Source organism: Anguilla rostrata, chromosome 8 (genome assembly GCF_018555375.3).
Source record: "Anguilla rostrata isolate EN2019 chromosome 8, ASM1855537v3, whole genome shotgun sequence".
Classification (NCBI taxonomy): Eukaryota; Metazoa; Chordata; class Actinopteri; order Anguilliformes; family Anguillidae; genus Anguilla; species Anguilla rostrata.
Window position 1 is genome coordinate 39,016,203 of NC_057940.1, and position 16,054 is coordinate 39,032,256.

The 16,054-nt window shown below is 41.8% G+C and overlaps 1 protein-coding gene across 3 annotated transcripts; it reads left to right on the forward strand.

Moving 5' to 3' along the window:
* The first annotated feature begins 3,850 nt into the window (after nt 1-3,850).
* Nucleotides 3,851-15,632, forward strand: adck5 (aarF domain containing kinase 5). 3 transcript variants are annotated; one of them, XM_064348220.1, is made up of 15 exons: nt 3,851-4,131; nt 6,506-6,597; nt 7,682-7,831; nt 9,039-9,114; nt 9,947-10,147; nt 10,626-10,766; nt 10,990-11,103; nt 11,234-11,365; nt 11,443-11,526; nt 11,623-11,704; nt 11,888-11,966; nt 12,173-12,264; nt 12,463-12,715; nt 13,504-13,620; nt 14,375-15,632. In XM_064348220.1, exons 1-15 carry the CDS (start codon nt 4,108-4,110, stop codon nt 14,475-14,477), a joined length of 1,740 nt encoding a protein of 579 aa, XP_064204290.1. In that variant the 5' UTR covers nt 3,851-4,107; the 3' UTR covers nt 14,478-15,632. The 3 variants fall into 3 exon arrangements, with proteins under 3 accessions (XP_064204290.1, XP_064204291.1, XP_064204292.1); XM_064348221.1 differs by lacking the exon at nt 3,851-4,131 and adding an exon at nt 4,142-4,248; XM_064348222.1 differs by lacking the exons at nt 3,851-4,131; nt 6,506-6,597 and adding an exon at nt 7,170-7,325.
* Nucleotides 15,633-16,054: the final 422 nt, after the last annotated feature.

Below are 16,054 nucleotides of genomic sequence, written 5' to 3' on the forward strand. Positions count from 1 at the left end.
GCAGGGGAAGGGCTGCTGGGTGGCTCATTTTGATGAGGCACTGTGGTGTGGGTTCGAATCCAGATTGTGCCGCGGCCGATTGTGGCCGATAGCCCCGTGAGGGGCGACCGCAATTGGCGATTGCATTGCCCAGGGTATGGGTGGGTTCAGCCAGCAGTGAGGTCAATCAATCAAATCAAATTTTATTTATATAGCGTATTTCACAACAATTGTCACTGCACGCTTCACAGACAACCCTGGCCCACACTCCCACAGGTACAAGCCTAAGGTTACAGTGGCAAGGAAAAACTCCCTGTGGCAGATGGGAAGAAACCTCGGAAGGAACCAGGCTCAAGAGGGAAAGCCATCCTCCTTTGGTCGGCAACCCTGGTCCTGGAATGCCAGTGATGTTTCTGGTCTGATCCCCATGTGCCTTGTTCAGTGGGGATTGCTCCATTTCGGCTGGAGATATAATTGGACTTTGCCAACTAAGGTGGGAATTGGATATATACAGCCCTGTCTTGGGTGCCAATTGTACTTTTCCCAGGTGATTTGGGATTGCCATTCTCTATGAAGTTTATAAACTCCAGTGGTTACTAGAGGTATTGCAGTTTAGTAAGCCTCTGGTGCTAAAAAGGTAATTTCCCCATTGAAGTCTATTCAAAATTACGAATTTACCCTGGCCAAATTAAATCATTTTGGTCAGTACTTTTATGCTCTAAAATTTCTTCACACTGAGCTGGTTACTCTCTAGGCACCAATTTCTTTCTTGGACTCCCACCAAAGAAGATATAAGATTTATTTAATTACACTTTGGTCCGTATGGTACACGTCTCAGTGCGGGCACCTGCTTACACGGGCACACCCCCGCATGAACAAGTATAAAGCTGTTATTGACTCATCCATGCCAAAAAGGGTTGAATTGAGAGTTGCCTGCACAGAACCAATGTATCAGAATACATTGAGCATTAAAAAAACCCTCATATCAGTGAAGCTTAGGAAGTATCGGGAAACGGCCTCTACTGCCCATGTTCAAAATTGTTGAGGGCAAAAGGGCTTGCTGCCCATTGAATTCAATGCAGAAATACAAGGTGATTTAACCACCAAAGAAAACCTCATTTATCCATTTTTCGTGCTCATAAATTTCATTATATGTAGCAGTTTCTGAAACAATTGTTGATTTGGTCCAGAAGTCTTGGGAAAATATGCATTACAATGTGCATATTTTATTACATAATTAATATTTTTCAATCTGCTTTTCATATGAAACTTAACCGTCGTCAATCGAGTTTCACAATACCATCGGGGAAGTTTTATTTTGCCTTCAAGTCTGATATTCCCCATTCACTTTAATGGTGAGCTCAATGTTTTGCCCTCAACAACGAAGACATGCGCAGTACAAGCTTACTTCCGGGGCTTCACAGCTTAGGTTGGCTGAGGGCGTGCCTTCCTGTCTATTTAAATATTCATCAGACCTATTTCACAAGATGGCGACCTAAACCGGATGTAGGGATACTTTGTTTCCGGTTACCGTTGCTACGGACGCAAGTCCATTTCTGACAGCGAAAAATTGAGCCTAAACAGCAACGTGTGTTCTCACAGTCACTAATAGCTCTGCCAAAGTTCACTATGTCCGATGTTACACGCATTGTCGAATCATTGCCAATGAACGTTAAGCGGCCTTAACTAGACAAGGGCTATACATTATTTTTTGAGAAGTTTATATTCGGTTATGAAGGTAAGTATAACGTTAGCTCTGGTTCGCCAGAAAGCTAAATAGCTAGCTTGCTAACCACAGCAAGTTAGCCGATTAAAGAGATATTTCACTCCGACATAACATAAATTATTTTCTGGAGGCGACTCCATTGTGTTTTTGTAGCGTGAAGCAACATCTGCTGTCCATTAACAGCGTCTCTGTTCCTCTCGGTTGTCCCGAAAATGAATGAATAGGGAGCCTGACAATTGTGAGGAAAAGCGATTCTGTTAACATTGACGGTCAGCAGGGGAGGCAAAGCTATAAAATTACTTATGTTATACCGAAGTTAAATATCTCAACTAAGTTTTGTCCTACCGTTACTATTTTGTGACATGTTGTTTGTGCTGTACTTGTTCTAATAAAGATTTATATTGCTTGTCAAATCGCCTGTGTAATGGTGTGAATTCAGTTCACTGACGAGCCGTTTGTTTTCATCGCTGATAAAAAACTACCCACACATTTTTAAATCAGCTGATATATCTTAAGTCGGCTTGTCGCGATGTCCGTCAATACATTTTGTAATTACAATTAGGGAGGGCAAAACGAAGCTTTAGAATGTCGCCAGCAGTGTATGCGCGTGAGCTTGACAATACATTTCTCACAGAAAAGGTCGTTTGTTACCTTTTTTTAGTTCATTACAGTGGTGATAGAAGTTACTAGAATTAAGTGGTACTGTGCTGTTAGCCTTTATTGATCGCTGTACAAGGTTAATGTGAAGTACCTAGCACAATCTGACAGTACTAACCCATAAAAATGTACTTTGAATGGTACTTGGTCAATCGAACGGTAAATGTGAAAAACATTCGATTATAGTCAGCGGCACCGAAATTTTCTGTCACACCCTCGATAAACAGCAAAAGTCCCAGTAGAAGACTGAATTAAATCTTTAAAAGTTATATATTTTCTGAAAGCTTATCGATTCCGCTTGGCCGTAGTGAGTGAAACTAGGCGATCTGAGCATATAGTCGCTATGTAAATTACGTCAGAAGGATTCAGCCTTGTTGTTTGCTACCTAAACTTCACAGCACACTCAAATCCCTTAGCATGCTTGTAGCATGAAGTGTCTACTTTCAAAATCCATTTAAACCATTCACAAATGACTTGGGACTTTGAAGTTATAAGTCGGGATGTATCAAGTGCCCAGTGAAAATACTGACCTGGCTCTCAGTCAGAATTCTGAGAGAACCAACTGCCATAAATGACCGCGTAAAATCAACCAGTAAGAGTTATTATGATGTCACTGGTTCAGAACCCCATAAATGTAAACAGTCGAATGTTCAGTGAAATCTATCGGTTTTCGGTGCCGTCGGAGTCCCGATCTTATCATTGATGGAATTTTGGGAAAGTGCGAGCTAAAAGGCCACAAAACAGCCAATATATCACATTAATATTCCATATATGTACGATCGCTGTTCACAATACGTTAATTTAAGGCTAAACTGGTATTTTAATCACAATACTTATGCTAATTTCCGGAAATACATTTTTCGATTGTCCTCCCTATTACAATTAACAACTAAAATAAACGTGCATCTGCAGACTAGTTTCAACATTGAATGTCCAAATATGTGCTTGCTAACAAGCTAGCTGGCTAAAACGTAATTTACTAATCATAACATAAAATATAGCTAACTGATTTTATGACATTCTTGAGTAACAAATACCACATGACTGAAACTGCGTTAGTTCTCAATGAATAATAAAAAAACAAAGGAGTTGGTAGTGGACTCAGACTTTTGGACCCAAATGTATGTGAGGAGAAAAGTTTAATATCGAGTGTAATCTTATTCACAAAGCAGTAGCTAACTAGCTAGCGATCGTAATGAGTTAGTTTATGATAGTTTTCAACATTATGACAGTCGTGCTACCTAGCAAGTTTTTTTCTTATTTTGGAGTACATCTGAGGGAAAGCTGTGAAAGGGCAAATAAATTCTTTTTCGAATTGGTACACAGGGGAACGCTACAAAACTGGTCGCTCTTCGTCGCTGCCATTGTTTTGGTGGCTGTTAAGATAACCAGAAATGAGAGCCCCCTACATCCGGTTTACATACCCGGAATGTGAAATAGGCAGTCATATTTTTTTACAGTCGCTGGCAGTCAAGCATAACTCAGAGCTCTATGGTCAGACCACTTGCCATGTGACGCATTACGTACGCTCTGCGTACACTAACCGTACTGTTTTCTTTTTTTGCCAATGCTGTACATGCGCTCATCAACCAGGCTCAATGACTGGTCAGGCTAACATGAAGCGGAGACAGCATACTACAGACGGTTGCGACTTACGTGTAGTAAGAGCTACCCGGCAAGGACAAGCTTTTTAACGGCTTTACGACACTCTTCAGGTGTAGCGAGATACAGGGTGACAACAAAATATGGCTGGGAAGGCTTTCAGAGCGGTAAGACTTCACTGACCCCATGGATAGGTAGCTAGCCCTAACAAGCATAATTTGTAGCAGTATCTTTGGTTAGCTACTTAGCAAGCTAGTGAATTGAAGAGACAGCACTTGGAAAATGTAAGTAGGCTACAGAATCATCTGTGAATGTTGGCGGGCTGTCCACTATAAACCTGACGAACCTTAATTAGAAAGCCGATTAAAGCTGCTCATTCAATGTTTGATTTTTCGTGTCAGCGAGGCTGCTGTACAGCAACTTTTATACTTAATATTAGTTTGTTAACAGTGGCTAAGTTGGACCGCTTTCTTGAACTAAAGTCCAGAAATGATGATTAGCTATAATTAGTTAACTTAGACTGCCAGCCAACATGTTTATTGCGCAATGTTGCTAAGGTTACTGGCTAAGTCATGTAGCTATGCTGGTCATTAATGACGATTAACAGCATACAGTCTGTGCACACCGCCGTTAATCCTTGCACACCTCTTAATTATAGGTGCTGCTCAAGCGAGATCATTCCAAACTCTTAACATGCTAATAAAAGAAAAATGGCCCAACACTATTTTAAATTTATACTTTATTTAGGAAATAAAGTAGCAGCAACATTTCGGTCGTTCGACCTTCCTCGAGCTGCACTGATAAAGAGTAATGTAAGCACTCTCAATGTGATTAACAGCAGACTGCCAGGCTGTTTATTTTTTGGACGATTAACATGAAATAGTTAATTTAAGCTAACCTTGTAGTAGCTAAACAATACGCTATAGTTATAATAAGCTATAGCAGCAGCAGGTTGGACGTCTTGCTTTTCACGAGCCTGAATTTGGTTCCTTATTCGATATTCTGTTCACCTTAAATCGGCACGGCTGATTCCAACTCCTTTTTTGCAGCATTCGTTTCAGCTTTGCTTTTCTATTACTTAGCCAGCTAAGGTCACTTAGCTGAGGTTCACTGCCACAAGCTGACAAACTAATTTGGAGTCTTTCCTTTCCTAAATAGCCTTCGGTTCACACCTATTTGGCGGTGGCTTCAGTAATTTTTCACTCAATTTTGTTGGTTTTTATTGTTTTCTATCTTTAATAGCCCGCAGTTTTATAGGCTCTGTCATTTAACTGCATGTTGTTTCTCCACTAATTATTGCAGTGGTCTCCTTTCGCACCAGTTTATTTAAATTTGACTTGAGCTGTTGACGCAAACCTTGCTTTTTGCAAACTATCACCATAGATAGATAGATAGATCATACAACAATGCTATGTTGACGAAGACCTCAGAGGTTACACTGCTGTTGATGAAAAGCGATAAACGATATTTTAGTTTTGTTTTTGTTTCAGCCCCCGTCTGTAGATAAACAATTCATTTCACGGTTTATCTGCTGCTTTAGATTTTCACTTTGAGATGAAGTTGTGGGTCAGGTCCCTGACATGGTGCTACTATCAATGAATCACACAGTCTTCACAGTAACATTTTGTTCTCTGATACAGCTTACAAAAACAACTGATGATTGTGGCAAGTGGCCTTGATGCAGAAAAAAAGGAGAATCTTCCCTTGGGCCCCTGGTTTGTGTGGCTGAATATCGTCAGCAGTGCTGTATCGTAATTTGTGAAGCACTTTTAATTGGATTTTTGATAATTTAAAGAAATCAACAAAATAAAAGTAAAAATCGAAACCGTCACTCTGTAGCTAGCTCATCACGAGTAAATTAAAACAGAAATTGCCCCTAGTTTTTATTTATTTATTTATTTATTTATTTATTTATTTTAATTATTGGCCTGTGTGGCAGAAAGTCATTTTGATCAATTTTTGTCAGAACACTGGAACATTATGGTTATTTCATCCTGCTTATCCTGCTATTTCATCCTGCTACTGTTACAAGTGTTATAATAAAATTCTGAACAACATATATTTATTGTGTTATTATTGTGAGTTGCCATATTATGGCAAAAATAGTTGCATTTATCAGAAAACAAGTTAAGATTTTGAAATGTCCTGCATTACAAAGACTCAGCATTCCGTGGGCTAGCGTGACCACTGGTGACCCCTGTACACAAAGGAAACCTAAGACCTAAATATCTATCAACAAATATGTTCTCTGGCCAATGGCCAATGGCCAAAGTCTTTCTGGCAGCTGTGGCTATGACTAGGTTGCGAGTTCACATGAAACACATTTGTAATTTGCCTTCAATGATGTCCTGATCATTACGTTGTTTCATTTATTTTTTTAATTTCCCTACTGGATTTTGGCAGGGGGGGAATGGTGCCATACACATCTGCCAACAATGTTTTCCTCAGACCCTGCTTGGCATTTGTAGTTTGTATTTACACCATGGTCATACAAGTCTGCGGGTTGTTTCTAGTAACCGTGTTCTTTCGACTCAATTGCAGTTGCGCCTTTGTCGGCATCACATGGCCTTGCTGCGCGGATGCACGCATGCAGACTCCAGCATTCTGCTACGAAGACCCTTCAGTTCAGGCCGGTATGCGCAGACCTTCTGCATCCATCCTTGATCCTAAATGGCTAAGCTTCTCTGTAAACTTCATGAATACATCGGCTGATCAATGTTAATTTAGTACGTGCTATGTGGTTGTGTGACCATTGTGTTCATTACAGGTCAAGATCAATGCGTGAGCACAGCTACAACATGAATGGATTTTTAGAATTTATCTGTAATGCACATGACATGAGCACAGTTGTGTGCTTTGCAGTCACGTCAGACACCTCGTCAGACACCACGTCATGACCACAGTTACGGCTTATGGACTACTGGTCTACAATGACTTCTTTAGCTTATAGCTATCATACAGCGTGATATTAAAGGAGCAAATCAGGTGCAGTGCTCAAGGTTGTGACCATAACATTCTACCTGAGACCCAAAAAACAACCATCCATGTTCAGTTCCTTCACCCCTGCTGCAGTACACTGCAGATTTGATATGTGACATCGGGTGCATTCCAACCACTTATTTTCCCTCCTTTCCTTGTCTCCTCTTCCAGTATGGAAGGCCACACGGGTCAAAAATAAGTGAAATTGGAAGGAAGGGAAGCAAGGAGATAAAATAAGTGAAAGAAAAGCAAGGAACAGACGTGGGGACAGAGGAATCGAGAAATTGTGTATAAGGCAATTGGAACTTCCTTGCTCTTTTAAGCATCAGTTTGAAGCCACGTCAATTACAGACGTGGCAGCTGGTGAGAGGTGGATACACAGGTCAGTCGTTACACGTCATGAGTTCCAAAATAATACTTCCGTTAAAAATGCACTTGTGTTACCTTGCTCAATTCTTCGGGAACCTGCTAGATCTTAGCTCCTTGAAGGAGCATTTAACGGGTTGGAATGTCCTCAAAGATGGCGCACCCCAATCGATTTCCAGGTCAGTCAAGGACCTCGGAGACAAAGGACAAATAAAATATGCTATTGGAATGCACCCGTGTTTACTATGTGATTCCAGGTGTCGATTTCACATATTTTTTGACCCGTTTGGCCTTCCTTACTAGGAAAGGCAGCAAGGAGGTAAAAAATAAGCAGTTGGAACTTTAAGGTAAAAGCAAGTGTTTTCCCTGCAGAGGAGGCAAGAGAAGAGGAGTGCTTAAGACTATGCTGCTGGGAGTCTCTGTGGGTGTGCCCCTAGTGGTGGGAGTCCGATACGCCATATCTGAACCTCGCGAGAGGCGGAAAATGAAGGTTTTGGTGGAGGGCATCGGCCGCTTCTGTAGGTATGTCAAATATTTCCTGTAATATTCCACAGTGAACATGTCGTCACAGTGAATGGCAGTCAATAGCAACAATTAACTACTTGGAGGCTTTATTTGATTGTCTATTGTCTATGATTAGACCATATATTGCAATTATGTTCTTGTTTTAAAATTTCTGTTTTGGAGAATGGCTTTGAATCTCAAACAAGTAAAGCAGTTATTCTCACTGTCTTAGAAGACCAGTTGCATTTCTTTCCAGTGATTGTTTTTCCATCTTTTCCCTACACTGAAAAGTTCAGGATTTCGTATTTCTTGTGGTTTACACCCTGGTAGATCGAAGGAAAAACTGTAAGCAGCACTTCATGGTTAAAGTGGTTCAGTTAGTATTTCATGTGGGTATTAAGACAATTCACACATTATCCTACCCCACCATCTCCATTTAGAGTCTAGCATGCTTTTTGTAGATGTGACAGACACATAGCCTAGCTAGGGATGAAAATGTATGCAGGTTCTCTGCTCAAGAGTTAAGGGATTTCTGAAAATGGATAACACCAAAACATTCACCACATATTGAAATACACAACATACATGTTTGCATGACTCTTCGAGGTCGTTTCCACGGCAACGTCCGTGTCCTCGTCATCAGTATCAGACGGCAGAGACAATGTTGAGACTGTGGTGGAGATGAAGTCCATGGACTTACACACACACGCACATGAAGATAACACGCACACCACCTCCTACTCAACGCCTTCTTGGCTCCCACCCCCCCTCCCTCCCCCGTTACAGTGCAGTCTGCTGAGGGTTGATGCGATGCGCCTGAGCGGCTGCGCGCTCCCCCCAATGTCTGTGCTGCGACACTTCCCCTCCCCGACACCCTACCCCCTACCACATGTGCAAGTCTTCGAGTTTTGTTGTAATGTTTGTAATGTTTGTAATGTTTGTAATGTTTTTATGATGTTGCTATGTGCTGAGGTTTTTCTTCGTTTCAATGAAACGAGTGCCCTCTCGTTTCATTGAAAGGACTGTTTTTTTTTCCTCCTCCTTCCTCCTGTTCTCTCATTTCTCATCTAATAAGTTGGCGCCGCAGATGGCTGCCTCGGTGTGTTGACCAAAACAAATTCCTCGTATGTGTAAATGTACTTGGCAATAAAATACGATTCTGATTCTGATTCTGATTCTGATGATGTATACATCTTATGGACTTAAAAGTATAATGAACTTGCAGGTCTCTATATGTTGGAATCTTGATTTCAGTGGATTATTGGTGGACGTCAAATGTAACACTCCGTGGCTTAGAAGAGGTAAGTGTCACCTGGTGGGAAGTGTCTAAACCATGCAGTTTGTTTTGTAGATGTAAGAGCTCAGTTTTCAGTTTTTAGTGGACGCATATGTGACTGGCTACGGCAAAAAGAAGCGCACATTGTAGAAATTAAATTCGAACTACTTCAGCTACAGCCTTCCAAAAGCTTAAATTATCAATGTATTTTTTCTTTACCAGTTCAACCATGCTGTTGTGTGTGCGTCTTTTTAATGCTACTTTACCAAGTCATCCCGTATTTTGTGGCTAACATTATCTAGCTGACGAGCCTAGCTTATAATGCTGCCTTTCCAGTGGTGGGGAGGACAGGAGCACAATTATAATGTACTGTACTACCGTGTTCTAGGTCTCATAGTGCACTTTCACAAAATGTTGTGTGTGCTTTTGACTTTGCTGCTTCTCCTGCAGCTAAGCTGAGCAGAAGAATGCAGGTTGGAGCGGGGAGGATGGGTGGGCGTTAAAATCTTTTGTGCAAGCTTTAGTAATTTAAGTAATCACCAGAGACCTAATCCCTGATTGGCCTCTTGATTGTGTAAGATGCACTTTAACCTGCCTTTTATTTGCTTCGTTTCATTTTGTTGTACTCTTTCTGTGTCGCCTAGTTTTTAATATCTTTTTAACGTAAGCAATTTGAAGTAAAGATTGACAATAGCTTGTTAGATCGATGTCATACCACTCCCTGATATTGCTGTTGTAAAATTGTGCAATGTTTGTATACAATGCAGCAACATACATTCATTCACAGAAGAAGAAGAAGAAGAAGAAGAAAAAGAATCCCACCATACCTGACTCAATGGCTGTGACCTCTCTTGTAGAGCAGTTTGGCCTTTTCCAAGGGGATGTCGGAGTGCCACCAGAGGGCGGCAGACAACATAGTGAACGGGGCCGTGCAGAACGGGGGCCTGTATATCAAACTGGGCCAGGGCCTGTGTTCCTTCAACCACCTGCTGCCCCCCGAGTACATCCGCACCCTGCAAGTACTGGAGGACAAGGCCCTCAACAGGAGGTACAAGGAGGTGAGGCCGCATTGTGCTCACAGGAGTGACAGAACCTCTCTAACAGCCACAAACGTGTTTGTACCACATTAAGCTTTGAGTACAGCACTGCAGTCACAATGTACCAATTAGGAACATGACGTCTTTGTTATATGAGACTAAGAGTCCTTATGATAAAGTGACGTTTGTCTTCCTATTTACAGCACAATGTCTCACATGATCCTGTTCAATCAAAGCCCTATTCTATTTCTGACACAATCAGCATGTCTCTGTTCCCAAATTCCAATTAGCACATCTGCGCGCCCTCCTTGAATTAGGTGAAAAAGGCATCTATCACCAATAAGCATCTCATGAAAAGGGATATCTTTATAGTCAGCGTGATCAACAGCGAATACATTTCTGGTGTCTGAACTTTTTGGGCCACGTACTGTGTCTCACGTGATGTAAGATTTGGCGCCCACTCCACTGAGATCCTGTTCATGTGTGTCTCACTTGCCAGGTAGATGCACTCTTTCAGGAGGACTTCAACACTACGCCTGACAGGATGTTCAAGACGTTTGACTATGAGCCAGTAGCAGCAGCAAGCTTGGCGCAAGTACACAAAGCAGAGTTGCATGATGGGACACCAGTGGCTGTGAAGGTATGAAATCCATAATGGGGAAACAGTGCAAAGTCATGGTTAGTTCCAAAAAGTTCATTCAATGAATGTCCCATTGTAAAACTGCATACAATATAACTATAACTTGCCGATAAGACTTCTTGCAGAGAAGCTAATTACTGTATAATAAAATTACAGATTACATATAGATATAACTATGCATATAAACATTAATAAACTATTGACCTAATATTCTGTTCCTCAGGTGCAGTACATTGACCTCAGAGACCGGTTTGATGGTGATATCCGAACACTGGAAGTTCTCTTGGATGTTATAAAGTTCATGCATCCAAGTTTTGGGTTCCGATGGGTCTTGAAGGTCTCTATCACTAAAATTGGATTTTTTTTGTTCTTATTTTTGTCCATGTTTAAAATTTCTCCTTTTCTGTCAGCTGTATGAATAGTGCCATTTTAAGAATTTTTCTTACACGCCTTTTCTTTGGTTTCAGGACCTGAAGGGAACGTTGGCTCAGGAGCTGGACTTTGAAAACGAAGGCAGGAACTCCGAACGATGCGCGCAGGATCTCAAGCACTTTAAATTTGTCGTCGTCCCTAAGGTGTTCTGGGAACAAACGAGCAAGGTAAGGATCCTCTTGGATGAACAGGGCTGCGCGACTCCTGGGAGAAGACGGAGTAATTTGCGAGCTCTGTGTTGCAGAGGGTGCTGACGGCAGAGTTCTGCGAAGGCTGCAAAATAAACAACCTAGAAGAAATCAAGAGGCAGGGGTTGAGCTTAAAGGACGTGAGTACCCGCACCGCCGCAACGGAAATTTACCTCCTGAACTCTGTGTATCGATTGGCTCCAGCACGCTCAAGGAGTCTCCTGTCATTATTTCAGACGGCCGACAAGCTGATCCGTACCTTCGCCGAGCAGATATTTTACACCGGCTTCATTCACGCCGACCCCCATCCCGGCAACGGTACATGTGACATTTTTCTGCTTCGCACCAGTGCACTTTCTGCCACACACAATTTTTCTCAAAGCACAAAAGCCTGTGTTTGGCTTTGTGTGCACCTGTAAACAAGGTGTAGCACTGACCTTTTCCACTTTGACTTAGAGGGTTGCAGGCCAGCAGTCTGATTGTGCTTTGTTTGTGCTTCAGTGTTGGTGAGAAGAGGTCCAGATAAAAAAACAGAGCTCGTTCTTTTGGACCATGGACTGTACGAATGCCTCAGCAAAAGGTAAAGAAGCTGGAACTCGAGCTTAAACGCAAACTGCAAACTCTTGGCTTACAAATGACCTTAGGTCCAGGAGTCCAGATCCAAGCTGTTCTGAGTGCGGTGCTGTATGTAGAGGGATACTGTGTCCGAGGAGGTTAAGCGGAGCGACGACGGGCTATTTATTGGCTGCTCTGTCTGCTGACGCTCGTGTCCCTCTGATCTGTCAGTGACAGGGCGGCTCTGTGCAAGCTGTGGCGCGCCATCGTCCTGCGAGATAAAGCCGCTATGCAGACATACTCCAACGACCTGGGGGTCAAAGGTGAGAAACGTGCTGTTTCACCAAATTTTCAGCGTCAAGAATTTTCTGATCGTGACAAATCTTTATGACTTCTGTATGACCAACAGAAAAAAAGAAAGGCTGTTCTGTTGGAATATAATTAAAGAGAACTAATTTGAAAAAAGTATTTAAAAAATACATTGGTGAGTTACTTACAAACACATCTTGCTGGCTGCCCAGAGTACTTCCTGTTCTGCGAGATGCTGCTGCAGCGGCCAATCAACATGCAGGAGCTGGGCCTGGCAAACATCCTGAGCCGGGAGGAGACGTCCTACATGCGGGAGATGGCCGTGCACCACTTCGACAGCGTCATGCAGGTGCTCAAGTCCCTGCCCCGCCCCATGCTGCTGGTCTTCCGCAACCTCAACACGGTGCGCAGCATCAACATCGCCCTGGGGGCGCCCGTCGACCGATACTTTATCATGGCCAAGAGGTGGGTCGCCGTCGGCTAACTGGCCGTGGCTGTGTTCTGCTCGTCCATGGACAAAGCTGCCTTGGTCCATTTGCCAGTCCATGAACATGAAGAATATTTCATTTATTTTTACGGTTTAATAAATCAGATTCACTGTCTATAACGAGGAAAATTCCAACAGATTTGACAGTTTCCAAAACGGCAGTGCATTTTTTTTCGTTTTGAAAAGTGCTTCTTGTACAAAAGGTTCAGCCATTTAGAATGAGCTGTGAATTCGGAAAAGGTCATTTTGACCCACTGCTTCATTTATTTTTGCTGTAAGAAAGGTTAATGTATGAATTATATTTTCCAGGGAGGTTGGAATTTAAAGTGTCAAATTATAATTCTGCAAAGGAGTATTGTTGTCTAGGAAATTAAGTTGTCCAGTCACTTGTTTTGAATGTAGTAGTGCTGGTGCATAATAGTAGGTTGTTATTCAGAATGTTCATACATTTTTGTGCTGGTACAGCTCAGAGTAGATATTTATTTACAGACATTAACAGAATATTTGTCATGTTGTCTGCAAATTAAATGTCAGTGTTAATATTGTATATATACTGTTTTTTGCTTGTGCGTATCTGTTTGTTGATGACATGGAGAGCAGCCATAAGGATTTGGAAAATTCATGTTACGTTAGGTAATTTATTTGATCAAAAAAGGTTTCCCTAAAAGAAACAGGAGACCGTACCTTAAGTTTGGTCTCATACCGTAAGGTTGTGGATCTCATTTGCCCTTGTCTTCCGCGCCTCGTTTCTGAAACGCGGTGACAGCGCTGTGGGGGGCTGGGGGCGCATCCAAGTGGAGGAGTCCAGAGTGCTTCCTACCCTCAGGCTGTTTGGCTGGCTCTGGACGGCGTGGGAGAGCGTCAAATTTGAGTGTGCTTTACGGTAAGATACCCACCCAAATATATTCTCTTCAAAGTGACAGCTCAGGAGTTACACTAAAACTAAATCAACATTTTTTTTTTAATGTATTTGATTGGCCCACACAATTGAAAACATACGCTATGGCCGTGTCCGAAACTGCACACTTGCCTACTATTGAGTATGCAAGTTGTATGCAACTTGTGTATTCAATAGTATGCAAGTGTGTCTTTTTGGTGGCATGGCCTATGTTCAGCCTCTAAACATGGTGCCACACAGGTCTCTGAGACGATGGTGAAACGCTCGATTGGAATTGTAGTGCAGTGACAAATTTTTCTGAGCATGACATTACATTACAGGCATTTAGCAGACGCTCTTATCCAGAGCTTTTTACATAGCATTTACACAACTTTTTACATAGCATTTTACATTGTATCCATTTATACAGCTGGATATATATACTGAAGCAATGCAGGTTAAGTACCTTGCTCAAGGGTACAACGGCAGTGTCCTTACCCGGGAATCGAACCGGCGACCTTTCGGTTACAAGCCCAGTTCCTTACCCACTGTGCCACACTCCGTCCTGAATTTGAAAGATTTCATTTTTAATGTACATGGACTAATCAAGCCATATTTGGTGAAGTTTTATACCACAAAAAAAACCAAGTTTGGCAGTTGTGAGTGATCTGGACTAGTCTTTTGCACACAGTCATGTTGTGTATTACCAAGTAAGCTGTATTTTGCAGTGTGAAAATTCCATTCATTTGTGTCGTTGCAGGTCAGAGATGGCGATTATGAGCCTGACGAGATCGCTGCTCTACCTGCTGTCCTACTTTGGCTTGGTATCACTGGGTGAAGAGGTGCAGCAGTACCTGCAGTGAGCGAGACTCCGTCTCTTTACCTCCTGGAATGACGTGGTGCAGGCACCTACCTGGACTGTAAGGCGTGACATGACCAATTCACTCGCGCCCAGCACAGAGACACGCAGTGTGCTCCATGAAAGCCTGGGAAGTAAATGGACTGTTTCCTTTAACAGCTGACCTGGGTTGGTCTGTTTCCTTTAACAGCTGACCTGGGTTGGTCTGTTTCGTTTAACAGCTGACCTGGGTTGGTCTGTTTCCTTTAACAGCTAACCTGGGTTGGTCTGTTTAGTTTAAACGCTGACCTGGGTTGGTCTGTTTCCTTTAACAGCTGACCTGGGTTGGTCTGTTTAGTTTAAACGCTGACCTGGGTTGGTCTGTTTCCTTTAACAGCTGACCTGGGTTGGTCTGTTTAGTTTAAACGCTGACCTGGGTTGGTCTGTTTCCTTTAACAGCTGACCTGGGTTGGTCTGTTTAGTTTAAACGCTGACCTGGGTCGTTCCCATTATCATTCAATCGCTATTGACAAAGGACCAGGACTGCCAAAATCCATTCACCTGTTCAACTCTAATGCCATTAAACGCATGTAACGACCAGTAAAGTGCCAAGATGACATCAATAACTTTCAAGAAAAATCCCATCAGGTTTATACGCTTTTTGAAACCTCATTTTATACTGGTCAAAATGAATTGCGGTAAGCAGCAACATACTTTATTGTGCATTTATATTTACCGGATTGTTGCCTTTAGCAGTGCTTTTAAACATTTTCAAGGGTCTTGGAAGGATCTCTTGTAATCTGATTTTAGTTGGCTTAAAACAAAAGGAACAAGAGCTTGATTTGGAAAACAGTTTCATATATTGCAAATGGCATTGCTTACCTCAAGACATATTGTGCAAAAATGCACAGGGACACATTTCAAATCAACGCTTTTCTTCTCAAGATAAAAAGTGCAGCCAATGACAATACAAAAACTGACTAAGGTCTAAATAATTCTGTGAATTTGGTTGTGCTGTAGCAAACATTTTAAAAATAATTGTGCTGTTCATCCATCTCCAAAACTATTGAATTGTGATGAATTTGTTTTGATAAGAGAATTTGAATCTTATCTGTGTATTACATGGACCAAGTCTACTTCATCTTAACTAATGCATTTAATAAAACAACTAAAATATTAACCTCTTTGTATCAAGCTTCTTCTTTTTGTTATCTATGCATACAGTTGAAAAGCAATTAAATGTCTTCATTTCATCATCTCCACTCAATCTCCTGCAACTCCTTTTCCCTAAATTTTAGCACATTATTTTGTCTGAAAATGGCCTATTTTAACATTAACAACATACAGAGCTATAGTATACACAGTAAAAATATATGCATTTTAATTTTTTGAAATTCCCCTTTTGCTTGAATGATGCAGAGAAGGCACTCCCTAGACTCCCTTCTAGGATATTTTTAACCATCACTGAGGAATCCCCTAGAGAGACTGATCTATTTTGTTTTTTTTCTTTTTTTTCTCTCACGTGACTATTTCAGATACATTCCTGGAATACTTGTTTTCAATTTGAATCACACCCTTCTGGAAGAGGGTACTTCCAAGTCC

Coding starts and splice junctions, on each gene's coding strand:
- adck5 (XM_064348220.1), top strand. CDS start 4,108: ATGGCTGGGAAGGCTTTCAGAGCG. Junction 7,832..9,038: donor GGCATCGGCCGCTTCTGTAG/GTATGTCAAATA, acceptor ATGAACTTGCAG/GTCTCTATATGTTGGAATCT. Junction 13,621..14,374: donor AAATTTGAGTGTGCTTTACG/GTAAGATACCCA, acceptor GTGTCGTTGCAG/GTCAGAGATGGCGATTATGA.